This window comes from Streptopelia decaocto, assembly GCF_964273445.1.
Source record: "Streptopelia decaocto genome assembly, chromosome: Z".
NCBI lineage: Eukaryota > Metazoa > Chordata > Aves > Columbiformes > Columbidae > Streptopelia > Streptopelia decaocto.
Genome location: NC_138657.1, coordinates 23358502 through 23376182, shown reverse-complemented (window position 1 = coordinate 23376182; position 17681 = coordinate 23358502). Strand labels below are relative to the sequence as shown.

At 36.0% G+C, this 17681-nt stretch overlaps 1 protein-coding gene across 2 annotated transcripts in view; it reads left to right on the top strand.

Moving 5' to 3' along the window:
* The window catches only part of UHRF2 (ubiquitin like with PHD and ring finger domains 2), a 91902-nt gene extending 76360 nt beyond the window's left edge, over nt 1-15542 (top strand). Inside the window, exons 10-16 of one of the 2 annotated variants that reach the window (XM_082074464.1) lie at nt 6903-7009; nt 9040-9202; nt 9740-9877; nt 10687-10810; nt 11209-11372; nt 13272-13370; nt 14901-15542. In XM_082074464.1, coding sequence (XP_081930590.1) covers nt 6903-7009; nt 9040-9202; nt 9740-9877; nt 10687-10810; nt 11209-11372; nt 13272-13370; nt 14901-15047 — 942 coding nt within the window. In that variant the 3' untranslated portion in view covers nt 15048-15542. The remainder of the gene's footprint in view (nt 1-6902; nt 7010-9039; nt 9203-9739; nt 9878-10686; nt 10811-11208; nt 11373-13271; nt 13371-14900) is intronic. The other variant, XM_082074465.1, reaches the window with a different exon arrangement.
* Nucleotides 15543-17681: the final 2139 nt, after the last annotated feature.

Sequence of the window (17681 nt, the reverse complement as noted above, 5' to 3'; positions counted from 1 at the left end):
AGCATCTGTAAAGACTCAAAAGGGACCCCAGGCAAATATACTTGTTGCTTAGGCTTGTTGATTATTTTATATCAAACCCATTCAGTGCCTGGAACATAGCATTCACAAACCACATCATGAAATGACTTGATGTCCATTTTAAATGTTCTGTGTCCGCTTTAATCTTGTGTTTGGGTAATGAATTCCAAGGTGTCAGTACAAGTGTTGTTCCACTTGTTTGAAACAGTCAAATTGCAACGAAGTAGTAATTATAATAGCTCACTAGATTTGCCTGAGCCCTGTGATGAGGATATAGCATTTCAGAATCTCTGCCTAGTGTGCATTGTGCAGTGAAATAACTTGATCACTTCCACCAGTGCCAAAGGTGCAGAGCCAGTACTGTAGTGAATTGCATCCTTAAATGGCTTTAAATCCAGATCAAGTGGCAATAGGAGCCTCGTGTCTGAGTCACTGTCTTACATCCAAAGACCATGATGACTAACCCTTTACCTAGATGAGTACGTGTGACCTCCTGCTTCATCACCCAGCTTGCTGGGTATACCTGAGTCCTCTGAATGCAGTGTGAGCCCTGGTACAAAAAAGATGTAGTATCCTGTGTACATTTTCTGAATTATAATTCCATGCTATCAAGGGAGCGGTTTCTTTTAGATTGTCCCACCTGTTTTATAGAACTGAGAATCCAACATAGCAAGTCCATTACAGCCATTATGCTGAGAGTCTTTCTACTGTGAGTCACCTGTTTTGAGTATGTAGCTGAAAACCTGAAACTTGTTTTCAAAAGCCCCACTGCTTTGGGACCTGCTTGGAGCTCCGATGTAATGTGGAAAAAAAAAAAATATATATATATACACACATATATATAATGTATATATATATAGTATCTCACTGTACAATAGCTACCAAATATCTTCCTTTCCACTCAGATGTGTTATTTGTCCACTCTTGTAGCCTCTAATACAAAGGACATAATTTACATTTGCAGGGCAGTAGCTTCAATACTTAATACTTTACTTTAATACTTTAATACTTTCTTCCCAGTGTTTCAGATTGCAGGACAGCGCCTATTCTGCAACAGTCTCCTCTCAATTTTTTTCTGTTATTCCATATTGTTAGCTTTCAGTCCATAAAAAATGCTGATTAATACTAAAAAATACCTTTCTTGCATTATTTTCTGAAATTTGTCTCCTCTGTACCTGCATTATATTCAGAATTAACTTTAAGTTCTGAAAAGCCTTATGTTGTTACAAAGATGCTTTCTGTACTTTACTGCTAGTACTACACCTGTCAAAGCAGTCTTGCCTGCCTGTTTGCCAGTTTCTTTCATAATGGGATGTGGTATCTGTGTCTATACCACTCCTATCTGTGCTTTTCCAAAGTTAATTTGCAGGACTTTGCACATCTGTTGTTTCTAAAGCATTGAGGAACTCATTAACACAATGATAAAGCAGATTAAAAAGTAGAAATTAATGTTGACAGTGCTTATCAATGTGCCATTTAACTTCATTTTTTTTTCATGCTTTCCAGGAAACATGCTGTTTGGAATAGTGCATTAGTGTCAAGGACATAGGCCTTGTTTTCCGTTTGTGATTGCCTAACACACTGAGATAATTTTTTTCTGAAATTCATACCTTTTTCAAGAGATATTAATCACATTAGTGCAATACGTGGAATATCATCAATCTACTCCCTTAGTTCTGAAGGATCAGCATAATTATACTAATCTTTGTTGTGTCAAACCATTAATTACTTGCTGGACTTCATAGATATTTCACATGAACACTTCTAAAAATTAATTCTTATAATATTAACAATTTATTTAAGTACAGGAAATAAAAGAAGGATGGAAGTAACAAATTCTAATTATATGTACAGAGACAAATGAATGTCAAAGTAAGCGCATGTCTTTGAGACAGGCAAGATTTTCCTTGCTATATCTAGGATTATATTAGGCTAATGAAATTACTCATACAGGTTGCAGGAATTTGTTCCCTCAGAAGAGCAGTCAGTCAGCAATGTCCAACAGATCGCCAAAGATAATTATAATTAAAAAGTGTTATCTCAAAAAGCTGTTGTATCTCCTAAGAAATCTCCCACTACAGAAAAGGGTCTTTGACCTGAAAAGACTTTCTGTGTATTGTATCTTTAGTGAACCTGTTTTCAAGTCAGAACTGATTTTTAACAGAGCAGAAGATCAGGTAGTCTGAATTTATTACATGATAATGTTTAATTTAAAGGTCTAGAAATGCATAATTTTGGCCCCAAACACTGAAAGGAATAAGAGAACTTAAAGTGGTGCACATACAGTAGTTGTCTATCACTTTCATTTGGGAGCTATTTGTCAAAATGTTGACCTACTTCCATCACCATTTAGCCACCTTGGACTGTTGCCTGCTTTGAAGCTCTGTCTTCTTTTTCAGAGATCCAGAGTGGCTCGCACTAAAGGGTTAAATGTTTAAATCGTGGTGGAATATGCCACAATACTCGCACGTTCTTGCTGTCAAGCGTGGTTGCAGGGAAGACTCAGAAACAGCCATTATGATATATGCAAGCTCCACACTTAAGGGGTTTTTTATTGATTTATAAATGAAGTATGTAACTGAGCCCTTCCTTTTTAATCGGCACCTTTTATGCAGCACTAAAACATGAAATTATCAAAAAAATAAGTCAGACAATGGGCAGATAGACCAATTCTGTCAGCACTTACATGAATACAGAATTGTGAGACTTTAATGGAGACGAATGATGACATGATTCAGTTTCAGTTATCCCTACTACTAGGGAAAGAAAATCCTTTCAAATGTAATTATCTGATAGTTAATATTTGTCTTTGATTTAATGAATTCATTTTAAAGGGTTTAATGTTATTTTTATTTTGCTTTGTCATATTAATCAAAATCTTAGCCTTTATTATTCACGTTTCACTGAGGTGAAACTGATGAATTAAGGGGTTTATGAACGGATGAAATTTTGTGGTTTCTTTTATCAAAAAAGCCAGTAAGACTTTTTGTTTTTGTTCAGACTGAAGATTGTGTTTGTGTTCATAATAGTGTATTTTACTAGCTGATAAAAGCTATTTTTGTGTATATGTTGGGACCAAACTTTGAAATCGGAGCAAAATACTAAAGGTGTTAATGGAAAGAAAAAATAATTGAGAGACAGCTTGAGATAACTGATGCTCCAGTAACTTGAAGTAGTTAATGTTCCTGTCAGCTGCTGCACAAAAGAAACCTGTAGAAATGTGGTTAAATGCTTAGGTAGAATTCAAAATCTTACTTTGTCCATTCTGTGTTATCTGTTTGTTGGACTTACAACTGATCATGTAACAACAGTGAAATAGTGGAGAATGCTTTAATACAGCTGACATCTGCTTATGTCTGAGGCTGACTGGGTTATAGTACTAGACCTTCAGGCTTATCTTTTACTCAATATGAGGTACTGGGTCAATACTACTGTGGCTGAAGTCAGTTTGCTCTATAACATGATCAAACTTTACAAACAGGACAGTTAAGAAATAAATTTATGGAGACAGTGTAAGGAAAGGAGACATACTGAAGGCATTAAGAGAATAACAATGGTCTTACTAGCTGTTGAAATAAAGTTTTGGTGCAAGGAAGTTGAATTAAGCTGTGGAAAGCAGAAGAGAAATAGCAGTTACGTATTTTAAAGTAAGAAAATGAGGAAAAGGTAGGAAGAAGGAAGAGAAGGGAAAAACTGTGGCTGTTCAATAGCCTTTTTGACAGTTATTTTGTTTCTTAAGAATATACATCAATAATTCCTTTTGCCAAATGTTTTTTTTAATGGTTGAATACAGAATTTACAGCAGTATCAGTATCGTAAGCTCTATTTTCTCGTCCTCTTGAGAGAAAAAATAGCTTTCCATCTTTACCTGCCACATAAAAGCTATCAGTTAAACATTGTTGTGGATAGTAGGAAGATCCTGCGTTGTCTCTAGATAGAACTCAAAGCTGTTGAGAAATTGTCTTAGTGAGTCATTACTCATCAAAAGATCCCAAATAATAAGCTGTGTGGATATTCCTGGCATACTCCACTTCCAAAGTAAAAATACCATCACCATGATGGAAGTAGCGTCCGTAGGTCTCCCATTAGGTCTCCAGACTACCAGTATCCCCATTTCACTTCTGCGTGTCATGGGCTGTATTCATATCCACATTTTCTTTTCTCTAAGGACTCTCTGCATCACTTATTCTTGCCGTTCTAGATTTTCTGTATGAGCATTTATGTATTCTCCTGAGCTTCCTTCCTCTCCTTGTTTAGGAGTTGCTCTCATATCAGGGGTTCAAATGTCTTCGTCTTGTCCAGATCTGTGCCCTGTATGGCAAGATCTCTGACATTTTCTTCTGATTCTAGGAAATGTGTGTCTTTGTTCCCTGCTTCTTTTCTTTTTTTTTTTTTTTTAATGTATCTATGTGAAATAAGTGAGTGTAGTTCTTCTGAGTAGAGTGGAAATGAGCCTTCCTTATGCTGGGGGGTGTCAAAAGATGCCACCATCTTGTTATTTGACCTGTAACAGTTATACTTCATAATTGTTCCATTTCTCCTCCATTTTTCTTTCCCTGGATTTCCAGTTTCCCCCAAATCCATATAGTTTTGGCTATTGATTCACAAAACACCTGGATAATTAAAGAGAAGGAAATTTAATTTAACAAGTGTGGAATCTGTTCAAGAGGTGAGCATGTATGCATAGGCCTTATATCCATGCTGTCCCTGCAAGCACAATGTCTTCTGATTGCCTCTGGTTAAAGAGTAGCACACAGAGAACCACTCAGTCTTTCTCTGAGCACATTGGGAGTTTGGTGTTCTTAGACCTTTTACATTTAACTCATTTTCTGTTGAAATGTGTTCCAGCAAGTAATTATGAATACTGTTGCATTTTTGCCTTCTCACTTGAGGTTTTTTTTGCTTAAGTCTATAGTGATTTGTCCTTGATTTATGTTTGTCTGTTATGCCAAAAAAAGTCTATTCAGTATTTTCTTCTCATGAGGATTGTTCTGCCTAGTTTAGTTGATGACAAAAAAAAAGTTTGTCAAGAACCTGTCTTGTCTTGTAATAATTTTCTCCATTTTGCTTGTGTTTGTAGTGTTTGTGTCTTTACTCTATTTTTTAACATTATTATTTATATATATATGTTATTTCAATATTTGTCTCCACATTATGTTCTAAAAAGAGGGGGAAATCACCTTCCAGTTTCAGTTTATTTCTGCTTGTACATAAAAAAAAGTCTTAGCAGTTTTTCCCACTTTGCCACACCATGAACATGTGTTCAGTTTCTTCCTTGTTATGAACCCTAAATCATTCTATATTCATCCCTTTCCAAGATACATCTTTCTGGTTTTCTGAACTTGGTAAAAGCTTCTTATTCAATGTCAAAATGCAATTGGTTTGAATGAGCCAGATTCATCAAGCAAATCGAACCCTATTCATATTCTCACAATCATCTTTGTATGATCTGGGCATTTAGTTTGCTTTGACGATCACTGAAAAATTAAACATAGCTCAATTCTGTGATATCTTATTTTAGACAATTCATTTGATGTCCTTTCTTAGTAAATAGTTCTTGTCTGGTTGGTCTTCTATTCTTTTGGAGTTGTTTCATATATTGTCCTCGTACAACATAATTTGTTATTTTTTTAGAGATTAATTGAGCAGAGTAAGTAGACTGTTTTAAGAAGGGTATAGCAGAGTTTATACATGTCTTTGTTAGGATTTGAGTATTTTTTTTAACTTCATAGCAGTTACTTGTTATTATATCTAGATAAATGTTGAATGAGAAAAATTGCAGCTTAATTTGTTAGGTTTTCCCTACACAGAATAAAACAAACATAATACCTATAACTAGTCTGTGGCCTTGTTCAACCAGCATTTCTCTTCCTAACTTTCTCTTTTTCTGCTGTTGTCAGTTATGAAATATCTGTAACAGTCTTTCAATGGATCCTTAATAATATCAGACTTTTAATAGTGGTAAGAAATTGACTAAATTTTACTATTGGGTACAAGTGTGTTAAGATTTTTGCTATAAAAATTCATATAAGCATTATTTTAATATTTAGTATTTATCTTCTAGAGTTGCATCACGCTTTCTACAAAATTTGCATCACCAAAGAGATATCATATTGAATATATTTGTAAAATACATGTATTTCCAGAAACACTTCAGTTTGCCAGGAGTAATATGAATTCCTATGAGATATTTCCCAAAGGAAATAGTAATACTGGCTTTACTTCTGTGTATGTAGATTTTGACTGTTTTTACAGTTCATCAATTTAAAGAAAATTTTATGTAGGAAATACACTACAGAATTGTATCCGCTTACAAAATGCAAATCTAAATGAGTTTAAGCTCATACTAGTTCAGAAGAGCTGGGATTATTATTGCGTTTAAAGCACGTGCCTTGTTTGTAAGACAGAGCTGTTTGTACTTATTGGCACTTAGCCCTTGCACAAGCTGAAGTGATCCCTCAAAGGTATTTATTATGTATTTTACAAACATGATATTCTTATAAACAGAATGAAAGCTCTAGAGCAAGTAACCACTTGCTAGAATGTGTTCCCTTTGTAAGATTTTTTTTTTTTTTTTTTTTCCAAAAATGGCTTTTTAAAAGATGGGAAAGTCCACTTTTTTAAGGCAGGCAGTTTTTTAATAAGGATTTTCTGGTGAATATGTGACTTCCAGACCAGCAGCTTTGTGCTGGCACAGCTACTGTAAAACGACAGTGACACTGAAGTAAAATACACATCCTTCTATGCCTTGGAATATAGTTTTTCTTTGACTGAGTAAACAGAACAAATAAAATGGCATTGTTTGTTTGTTGGTTTGTTGTTTCTTTTTAAATTGTGTTACTTTACTCTGAAGTGTTAAAACAAAGGATAATCTTCTTGCACAGGATCGAGGGGATGAATTCACTTACACTGGGAGTGGAGGTAGAGATCTTTCTGGCAATAAAAGGATTGGGGAACATTCATTTGATCAGACATTAACACACATGAATAGGTAAGTTTTGAAGACAAAATTAAAAAGTATTCCAGAACAACGAGCTGAGTTGTAGTGTTTTAATTTAAAACTAGTATTTTTCTGTATTCATTCACTCCTGTAAATGCTGCTTTGGTAATCAGTGGTGCCTCTTGCTGCTAAGAGGTATTTTATTGAGCGTTATCTTTTGTTGATTTAAAGAAACACTTGCACCTCAATGAAATACCTTGTTGTGTTGCAGGTGCAGGTTGTGATCATGTCTGTGGTTGAAATTGTCATACAATTTGCTTCAGAGGACTTTGTTAATTCAATTAGAAGTTTGTCAAAACTCTTGGGTGGAAGATTTTCTCTTTTAGGTGCTTCTTTTTAAGTTTCTTCTTCAATAGTTAAATCAATTATCAAATTTAGGTGGGAAGAAAGCATGTTTTTTTTCCTATGTTAAAAGTGATCTTTCCTATTTTGCTAGCCCTTTCTTCCATTATAGCTTTCTATGAAAAGCAAGGAATTAGGGTGTTGCTTTACCAAAAACAGCTGCTTGAAAAAGAAAATATATGTCCAAAATAGGAATTAGACATTTACTTGCAATATTTTTGCATCCTCTAAAATCCTGCCTGGACAAAGTGTTCTTCATCCCCTTCTATTTTAACAAACATGATCTCTGTTACGCAACTTACCACTTAATACCTGTGGGGTGCTGAGACTGACTGAGACCTTTTGATTGCCAGATCTGCTTTTAGATATGATGTGCTGCTGTCGAGCAGAATTTTGAGGGATTCTTTCAAGCTTTTTGGTGGTACTTAGAGGAAAGAGAGGAAAAGCCTGACTTGGGTGCCGAGAAAGGGAGCGACGGGGAGAGAGAGGATGTGATGTGAACAAGAATGAGGAGGGCAAGAAGCTGGAAGGAGCTTTGAGCAATAGGTTTACAAGTATATTGAGTGAATAGACCAAACTTGCTTTGGGAAACAGAATGAAAAGCTGGAATCCTGAGTCTTAGCATTTCTTGTCTCTTAGCAAACAAGAAATCCACCAGCAAAACCTGCCTTGTATCTTTGCAGGCATTGGTACACATGGAGTATAACAAGGTGCTGCTCTCAGTTACTCATTTGGGTACAAGTGTTCAAGCAGTATGCTGAAGGTTATGATGATTCCATGTAGTTGAATCAGAATTGGTTTTTGCTTGTCCATATATTTTTCCTTTTTTAGGTTTTGTTTTCATATAAAAAACATTTTCAAAAGTCAGCACTGTATGCCTGGCTCTTTCTGTTCTATACAATGGGTGTTTTATACTCATGCCACGGCTGTTTATACACCATAATATTTCTTCTGCTCTGATATATGTGGTTTGGTTTGAGTCTGATTCTGAAGGGTTTTCCCTGGCCAAATGAGGCTCTGGTAGTGGAAATACTGTTTATTACGGCAGCTTGGTCTAGCGGGTATTCATAGTGTCTTGCTCCAGGTTTCTAGAAGAGGGTCTTCATGTTGAGTCCTTGAGTCAGATACTATTATTTAACTTCTACTCTGAGGCAATTTTTGTATTACGCGAGAGATTTCAGTTACTTGGAGTTTTTTGGATGTATATTATGTATTTTTTCTCTGTAATGTTTTTCATCATATTCATTACTTTTGTGTACACACTTAAAAAAACCTTAAAATCTGCAGTTAATGGAAAAAAGCTATAGGTAAAATTTGCCTTGTGTTGTAATTTTCCTTTAATTCCCTCGATGCTATCTAGGAAGGGGTTATTTTTGAAAATGATGAATACTGAATCTAGAAGGATTGCTTTGTTTTATTTAACAATATCAGAGTTTTCATCTGGAACCTTGACACCAAAGGATTTCGTGTTCCCATTTTTTTTTTCTTACCATACACGGTAGCAAGGATCTCATTGCTTACGTTAGTTCTGCGGGTGTTGTAGGATATACAGAAGAGTTCTATGATGCTTGATAAAGCATAATTAGACAAGGGAAATAGGTATGACATGATTACATTAGTTCTCAAAAACCTGTTGATTGAAGCAATCTAGTTTATGAAGATTTGAAATCTCTTTCTAGGGCATTGGCCCTTAACTGCGATGCCCCACTGGATGATAAAAATGGAGCAGAGTCTAAGAACTGGAGAGCTGGTAAGCCAGTCAGAGTAGTGCGCAGCTCAAAAGGACGGCGGATCAGCAAATATGCCCCAGAGGAAGGCAACAGATACGATGGCATTTACAAGGTACTCTGATTTCTACCAAGTGCAATGTAACTTTTTTCTTCAGATGTTTTTAAAAGCCTCGTATGTGTTACATTGCAAATTCTTCATTATTACTTAAAATAAAGAATTATTTTTTCTCCATGATAGCTTTTTAGCCCTAACTTATTCTGCAAAGAACTCAAATGAAATTATTCAGGGCAGTGATAATAGAAGGCAATCCGTAATAGGAGATAAATAGTTAAATATGTAAGCTACTTTGTATGTGCTTACTGAGTCACATTCATCCCTAGAAATCAAATTATTTTCTCACTCCTTCCAACTGTATCCCAGCTTTTTCTGCATGCAATGACTTCTCAGCATCTGAAATGAAGGTATGTGCCTTTTAAGAGCACTGTATTTATCAGAAATACAAAAATTTTGCACCTGAGGGAAGAGCTGCTGTATCATAGTAATGTATAGCTTACTCTTCTCATTTCTCCTTCAACAATTAAAGCATGACTATATGAATGTGTTTGGCTTGTGATAAAAAAATGGCAGTAATTTTATATTATGCTTTAGGTGGTGAAATATTGGCCAGAAATTGGAAAATGTGGATTTTTAGTTTGGCGCTATCTTCTGAGGAGAGATGATGTTGAGCCTGCACCTTGGACTTCAGAAGGAATAGAGCGGTCAAAGAAACTGGGTCTGAGTGTACAGGTTTGGAATCAGGACTCACAGAGTTGTGTTTATCCTCAGTTCCAACAGACGCATTCCAGAAATAAAAATCAGCTAAATTAAACCCCCATGTTTTTTTCTCGTACTTTAGTGCGGCAGGATTTAATGCCAAAAAGTGCTACATATTATCTGCAAACTGAGAGAATCCTGTAATAGTGACATGGCAGAAAGAACGGTGAATGAAGCTCTCTGCCTTAGCAGTAAATTGCTTTGCATGTATGGATTGGAAAATTAAGAGTTTGAAACCAGTTTTGTGATCCTTAGGCTGGAAAGAATTTCTACAAACAACTATTATTACAGCTGAGACTGTCTGAAAAATCAAAAAAACTTTACTTTTTAATGTATTTTTCTCTCCATGAGAGGAGTTTGTGTAGATAGTGTATTTCAGGCACAGAAATAAACTGACCCATGAGGACTGGTGGATGAAAAGAATTAATATACTGTTTCTTTTCTCAGCAAGGCATGGTATATCTTACAGTATATCAACTTTGCCTAGCTGATTTATATAGTTGTAAGGGACTAGATACTGGTATTGTGTTCCTTTTAATGTGATGGAGTTTAGATTCGATTCTTTGACTTGAATACACTTTCTTAATAATAGATACTAATTTAAATGTGTTCCACATCATGCAGGGCTTTAAAATTATTTTGTGGTTACTTCAATAGTTAGTCACGGGGTTTTAAAGTCCTTTAGAAATTAGTGTTGTTGCCTGTATTCCAGTGGATGTTGCTTTAAATCTATGATTTTTTTTTCTTTTTGCCCTTTTTTTTTTTTTTAAATTTTATTTTAGTATCCAGAAGGTTATTTGGAAGCCATGGCTAGTAAGGAGAAGAAGGATAAAGTTAAAAAGCAGACAGTGAAACAGGAGCCAACCAGCCAGAGTAATGGAAACCAGAAAAGGACAATTGATGATGGTATTTCTTTCTACTATTTTAGCATTCATCGGCAGAGTCTGTCATGTTATTAAGCCAGTAGCATAAAAACTTGGCGGAAGTGTGAAGTTGTTCAGAATACTAATGTAAACTGATAAGCGTGTGCTCTGTAATTAAGTATTAGTGTAGGGTTCTTATCCTATTTACTACTATTATGGGCTTTTTTCTCTTAAACTCTGTAGAAAAATGGACAGTCTTCTCTGCAAGTGTGTGCTGCAGTCCAAACCAATGATGAACGGTATGGGTTGGAGTAGGGATTTGATTGCCACATTGATGAGCATAGATCACATTTTAGCCTTCTAGAAACAGTTTTGTCTTCCCCTTTTATTAGTTCAGACTAATGCTCTGTTGTTACTGCATATGATGGTCATAATCTTAAGCAGGTATAGAGGAACCTATGAATACACCCAAAGCCATGAGGACGGGAGATGGAGGGAAAGGAGAGGCTTTCCAGCTGACCCAAGAGCAGCAATGGCTGATTAGAGAAGACTGTATGAACCAGAAACTGTGGGATGAAGTACTTGCTTCTCTTAAGGAAGGACCAGTATGTTTGCTGCATGTGTAATTTTTAATGTTTGTTTTTTTTCTTTAGACTGTTATGTCTTGATTCTCTCTTAATACCTCATTTTCTTACTGAACTTTTGCTGAATACAGATTGTGTCTAGCATTTTCATTTCTAAGATTTTGATGTCAAGAAAATAATCCTTGCTTATATGATTTGTTGTTGATGGCTGGGTTTATACCTGTGTAACAGAGATCTTTTCTTGCACAAAAACCATTTTGAAGTTAGAAATGGCTTTTTTTTTTTTTTTTTTAATTTCCAAAGGGAGAATGTTTTCTCTGAAATTATAAATGTATTTTGTGCTGTGCTGATGTGACATGAAGACAGAAGACATGAAGAAAGATGGTTCTAGTCACTGTTTTTTAGACAGAAAGGAATTATATGACAGTAAATACAGTTTGCTTGCTTCATTTAAGAAGATAGAAGCATTGTAATTTTCAAATTTAAATATGAAAATATTTTAATCCAAACAGATTATCCCACTCTGTAGAGAGGGAACCTTACATAGGAGGAAAAGATATGTTTCTCCCCCGAAGTGTGATGAAAATAGCAAGAATAGCTCAAGATTGAAGGGAGTGTAGACACCAGCATAAAAAAGTCCACTAAAGGAATATCTCCTGAAATAGTATGTCTTTCAGTGATAATTAATCTTACCAATGTCAATTTCATAGTTATTTTAGCTGTTTTGCAGAAAAAATCAAGTCACTAAGAAGTTAAAATAACTTGATAAAACTCAGCTCACTGAAAAACAAACAGTTGGTTGGAAAATGGATATCTAAAAATGAGCATACATAATTAGTTTATTTAAGAATTACCATTGGCTATTTATGGTGCTTTTGTAGCAGAAAAAACATCTACAGCTTCTTGTTCTTCCACTTACACTAGCAGTTTTTGCTATAATGCTGCTGCAGTTGTCTTTATGTAGGAAATGACCATGAAAAGTTATTAGCTGTTGTCTGTCTTCTGTCCAGTGTCTGTAATGACTAGAAGGAATTTCAGCTTTTAAAATTGTGCATGATGACAGGCAACAGAGATATGTCTTTGTAAAAAGCAGAAGACAGTAATTTAAAAGCAGTCGAGTTACTGAGAAGTTATTTTTCTGTAGTTTCCTACCCATAATTTTGGTAAAGTTTCCATTTGGTTGCCACTGAAGCTAATGGAAATCCCTGGTAGATGTGGGTCGCTACTGTGAACATGTAAATCTTTGTGCTTGAAACAACCACCTTCCCTTTTAACTGAATAAAATGGTTTAAGATAAATCTGATATTTTAAAAAGTATTACAAAGAGGCATATTTTGATTACCCATAGATCTGTTTTTCTTGCATTCTTAAGATGTTTAGAGATGACTGACATGCCAGAGATAAGCATGCTTGTGTGTGTGAAACACCTGATACAAATGTATCTTGAGATTCCTTGGGGATGCCTTGAGAAGGTTTAATAAAGAGAGGTGGGTTTATACACTGCAGAGGATTTGGCCTGTGGAGAGAAGAAGCCATTAAATTAGCTGTGACCAGTAAGCAAAGGAGGAGGTGCAGAAGTTCCCTTGGTAGAGAAGTGGAGATCTCTCAGGGACATAGAAATTTCTAGCAGAAATTACTAAATGCAGTTACTAAATTTTCCAACCTTTCCTAGCCCTCCAGTCTGCTTCATTTTGTTTTTAACAATAGTCATACAAACGAGTAAATAATCTTTAACACATTAGTTCTCTGATTTGTGGAAGACTAGGGAAATTAAGCGATTACAAACCTGCTTCCTGATTACTTTTAGAAAGCTGCAGTCATGGATAAGAACTTCTCAAAGTTTATCCTCTCTATGTAATAGGTGGCATTTATGAGAACTGTAATAGAGTTTGTCGTCTTTATTCCTTTGCCATACTCTAGAATTTTCTGAAGAAACTGGAACAGTCCTTTATGTGTGTCTGCTGCCAGGAGCTGGTTTTCCAGCCAGTGACAACAGAGTGCCTACACAACGTCTGCAAAGTAAGAATAAACTTGGTCTTGCTCTGGGCTGTTTTCTTGGTTCCGAGTCACCAGTCACCAAAAGCCATATGTATTTTAGAAAGACATGATTATTGCCTAACGTTCTGCAAAAACATGCAACAAGTTTTCATTCAGTGATTGCTGTATAACCTTAATTTTAGGTAATGAAGAGTGAAAGTACATTTAGTATAGTACCTGATAGACATAATGAATGGACTTTGCCATTGCTGTCATTCTGTTCTGATAGTGGAATTACACGAGGAATAGGTTTAGTCCAGGAGCCAGATGTTGGTATAGTAACCATAATTTAATTTTACACAGTTAAGGAATAAAACCAGATTTTATAGTTCAGTAACACTCTTATTTAAAAGGATGCAGTATAAATACAGTAAAAATATTTGTGTTTATTCAGAAGAAGTTATCTTATCTTGTTATTCTTGGCATTGTTTATGTTTGGTAGGAGGGCCATATAAGTCAATTTATAACTTTCGTATCTTAAAGTCTTGATCAGCTGGATATATTGTAAGGAGTTTGAAATCCAGTTTGTACTGAAGTTAATTTTTGTAGTATGGGTGTGCATATTTGAACTGTACCTGCCATACCTAGTATTTCTGCCTAAGAGCCTAAAAGGACACAGATTTTTGTCATCCTAGTACAGTATCTGATAATACAATTTTGCTGTTGAAGACGATATGTATCACTCCAATAAAAATCACCATGTTATGAGTGGCCTGCACACATGGAATTATCATAATCCTTAAAAAGCCTAAAAAGCGTTATGAAGGGGTTAATATTTAGAATTATGGAAACTGGAAAAACAAGGAAAAGAGAAAGCCGAGTGTTAACAAACTCAGAGAGAACAAAATATAAATATGTCAGTAAATATTTGAAAATATGAAATAACATCTAGTGAAAGTTGTAAGGAATATTTTGATAGTAAGCTGCTATGGCTGTTTAGGCACAGATGTCCCCTGATAAATTTCTGATATTCAGTTCACGTGCTTGTGCTTTCTGCGGCCTGTGGTAATGCAGTAATGGGGGCAGCACTGATGATAATGTGTTAGAAATTGTGTTGTCCTATATACACCTTTAAGGCTTAACTGAATGTCATCCGACGAGGTAGATAGAGATTGTTACATTAACAGCATACCTGGTATATTTGCCTCCTCTTGCAGTGAAGGTCTGGAAAACCTTAGCAATCTAACCAGGAAGCTAGAAAGAAGCTGTAGGTGTGGGTGTGATTAACAGGAAGGCACCAGTGGAAAAGAAGGGGAAAATCTCAGTAGTGATTTGTTTTAGTTCCTCCCAAGCTCAGTGTCTCAATTCCCAGCCCAGAGCATAGATCCTTTGTTTAGGACATTTTAGTTGTACAGAGGTAGGTACCAGAGGGCTTGAGGATGACTTCCTTTTTTCTGGTAGTGCAGCAGATTGCATCTTTGGTTTATAGTGATTCCTTAGTTTTTTCTGGTTAAGCTGTCAGTCTGAAACAAAGTTCTCACACTTTGTTTTTCTGTCTCTGTAATGTCCTAGAGTTGTTTACAGCGCTCCTTCAGAGCTGAAGTCTTCACCTGCCCTGCCTGCCGCTATGACCTGGGGAAGGGCTACACCATGGCTCCCAACAAGATACTGCAGACGCTACTGGACCAGTTCTTCCCTGGTTACAGTAAAGGACGATGATGCGCTCAGATCCTTCCGTACTTCTCGCAGTGACTTTATAGACAGTAAAGGAGATAAACATGGGAATACAGCAGTGGACCAGCCAGCTTGATGGGACTCAATGTATTGTCACATTTTGAAGCAGCTAACCCTCTTCCCCTCATAGCCGTCTTTCTGGTGTAGCGAGAACTCTAATTTTCAGCTGTCTTTTAACATCAAGGGTAGTTTTGGCCAGTTAACAAATAGTTTTTAAAGAAAATTAAAAAAAAAAAAAAAAAAAGAAAGAAAAAAGCCTCAGCTCTTACTGGCCCAGCTGATGCTTAATTTATGATTTTGGTTTTTTGTAACTACCTCAGGACAGAGGAGTATAAATTGTGGGGATGACAAAAAGTTTGTGAAGTTTTAGCTACACACTGCCTCCTGAATATTAGTTGTGCCTGGTCCATGTGGTTTGATTTATGAAAAAAAAAAAAAAAAAATACAAACCAAAACAAAAACCCGCAAAAAACAGAGACAGCACTTAAGCCAGCTGGATGAAAGAACAGCAAATTCTGTGGTGTGCATAATCCTTTTTTGTCTTTTTCCTCCATTATGCTGTATTTTTTTGCAAGAACAGGCTGATTTTTAGTCTATTTTTGTGAGCTTCATTGTGCTTTTCTTGTATCTTATGCAAGTTGACTACTAATGACTAATGAGAACAATATGAATGCATTGTTGCTGCATTAGTGTAAAGTGATCTGTGTTTTTTGCACTTAAAGAGGGTATTCAAGACACTCTAGTTGTGTAAAAAATATTTCATATAAAAAAGCGCCACTTCTGTATTAGTTAAACTGTATGCTTTTAGTAGGTCTTGTATCAGTGGCAATACATCTACACGACATTGAAGGCAGTGCTAGCTTGGAGAGGGTTCAAATCGCTTCATATTGTGATCTGAAATTTTATATACAATATATCCCCCCCAAAAAATAAACCTTATTAAATATTTTATGATTCAGAAAAGTTGCTAATTTTGTTTTTACTATTATCCACTTATTTAAATAATAACATTTTTATAGAATTTTTTTTTCAGATTACTAAATGCTTTCTGTAGGTAGGCTTCTCATTTTTCAGACATGAGGCTTTATATTCCTTAATCCGTTTCTCAATGAAAAATCATTGTTAATTAAGAAATAAAACCAAGCCTTACATCGCTATACATGGGCGCACGCATACCCTGTAGCAGCAGCTGTCACGTAGCTGCTGTGGTCTCTTCTGAGCTGGCTGTGGGTGCCCTGTGCAGCCATCCGTCAGGGATTCCCACCATAGGCATGAGGCCACACTGACAGCCTGTAGCCTGTGAAGCAAGCATATACAGAAGTACATATGGAAGCATGTATGCCATTCTTAGTAACTGAAGATCTTGCCCTTACCCTGGTGTGGTGATGAACTAGACATTGAGATGCACATGGCAGTGCCCTTTTTTGTGGCTGGAAGTTAGCTTAATGGCTTATTCACTTCATCTGAAAGAAGTAACTTCTCTCTCCCCATTCTCACCCCCGTTCTACTTAAGAATTCAGTTGCATCCAAAATACATAATGCTGATACTATCTCTCTAGTCATATATCAAAAAGACAGCTGTTGGTGAACAGTTTTGAAAGATTCAGTAGCTAAAGGGGACCCGTAAGAAACCTGGAGAGGGACTTTTTACAAGGCCGTGTAGTGATAGGACAAGGCTTTAAACTGGGAGTAGATTTGGATTAGATAAGAAGCAATTCTTCACCTTGAGGGTGGTGAGGCACTGGAATAGGCTGCGCAGAGAAGCTATGGATGCCCCATCCCTGGAAGTGTTCAAGGCCAGGTTGGATGGGTGGCTTTGAGCAACCTGGTCTGGTGGAAGGTGACCCTGAGCATGGCAGGGGAGTTGGAATTAGATGATGTTTGAGGTCCCTTCTAACCCAAACCATTCAAATGATTCTATGTTTTAACTCTTCTGCTTGTTCTGTGCTTACTAGAATGAGGGTTCAGCCTTTGTTTAGTAGGTGAACTGGTATTAGTGCTAAGCATACAGTTAAAAAGGTCTGTAGACAGATTCTTGTATCCTGTTGAATGTCTATGTTTCACAAAATGGGAGCTCAGTATGGGGAAAACAGATGTAATTTTACCTTTGTAACAATCATTGCATCTGTGCAGTAAGCACATAAGATTTGTGGCTTTTTACTTGATAGCTGAGTACTGTGAAATATTTTATACCTTTTAATGCTTTTTCCATTGGATAGCTTTTACCAATTGATTTATGAGATAAATTTGTCAGTTTGAGGTCAATAATAAGAAGTTCTCTGCTTAATACAAAAAATGTAAACCGATTTTTTAATATCTTTTCAGTGACAGACACAAAGCAACATAAATCTGCCTTTACCAAACATTAAAGTCGCTTGGCAAGACTCTGTGGAGTTAGATTGGTGATGCAGAAAGACTGTCCTTTCCTCACATTAGAAGCTGTCAGTTTACACCCTTAGTGCTGTATCAGTAGCTATTGAAAGATGCCTTTTTTAATAGTAAATTCTAGAGTATAAAATTCTAATTTTCTTCACTATGTATTTATACATTTTAGGACCCAAGTGCAGCTTTTCACATCAAAACTTATATGTGGCTTAGTGTTCCTTTAATGAAATCCAT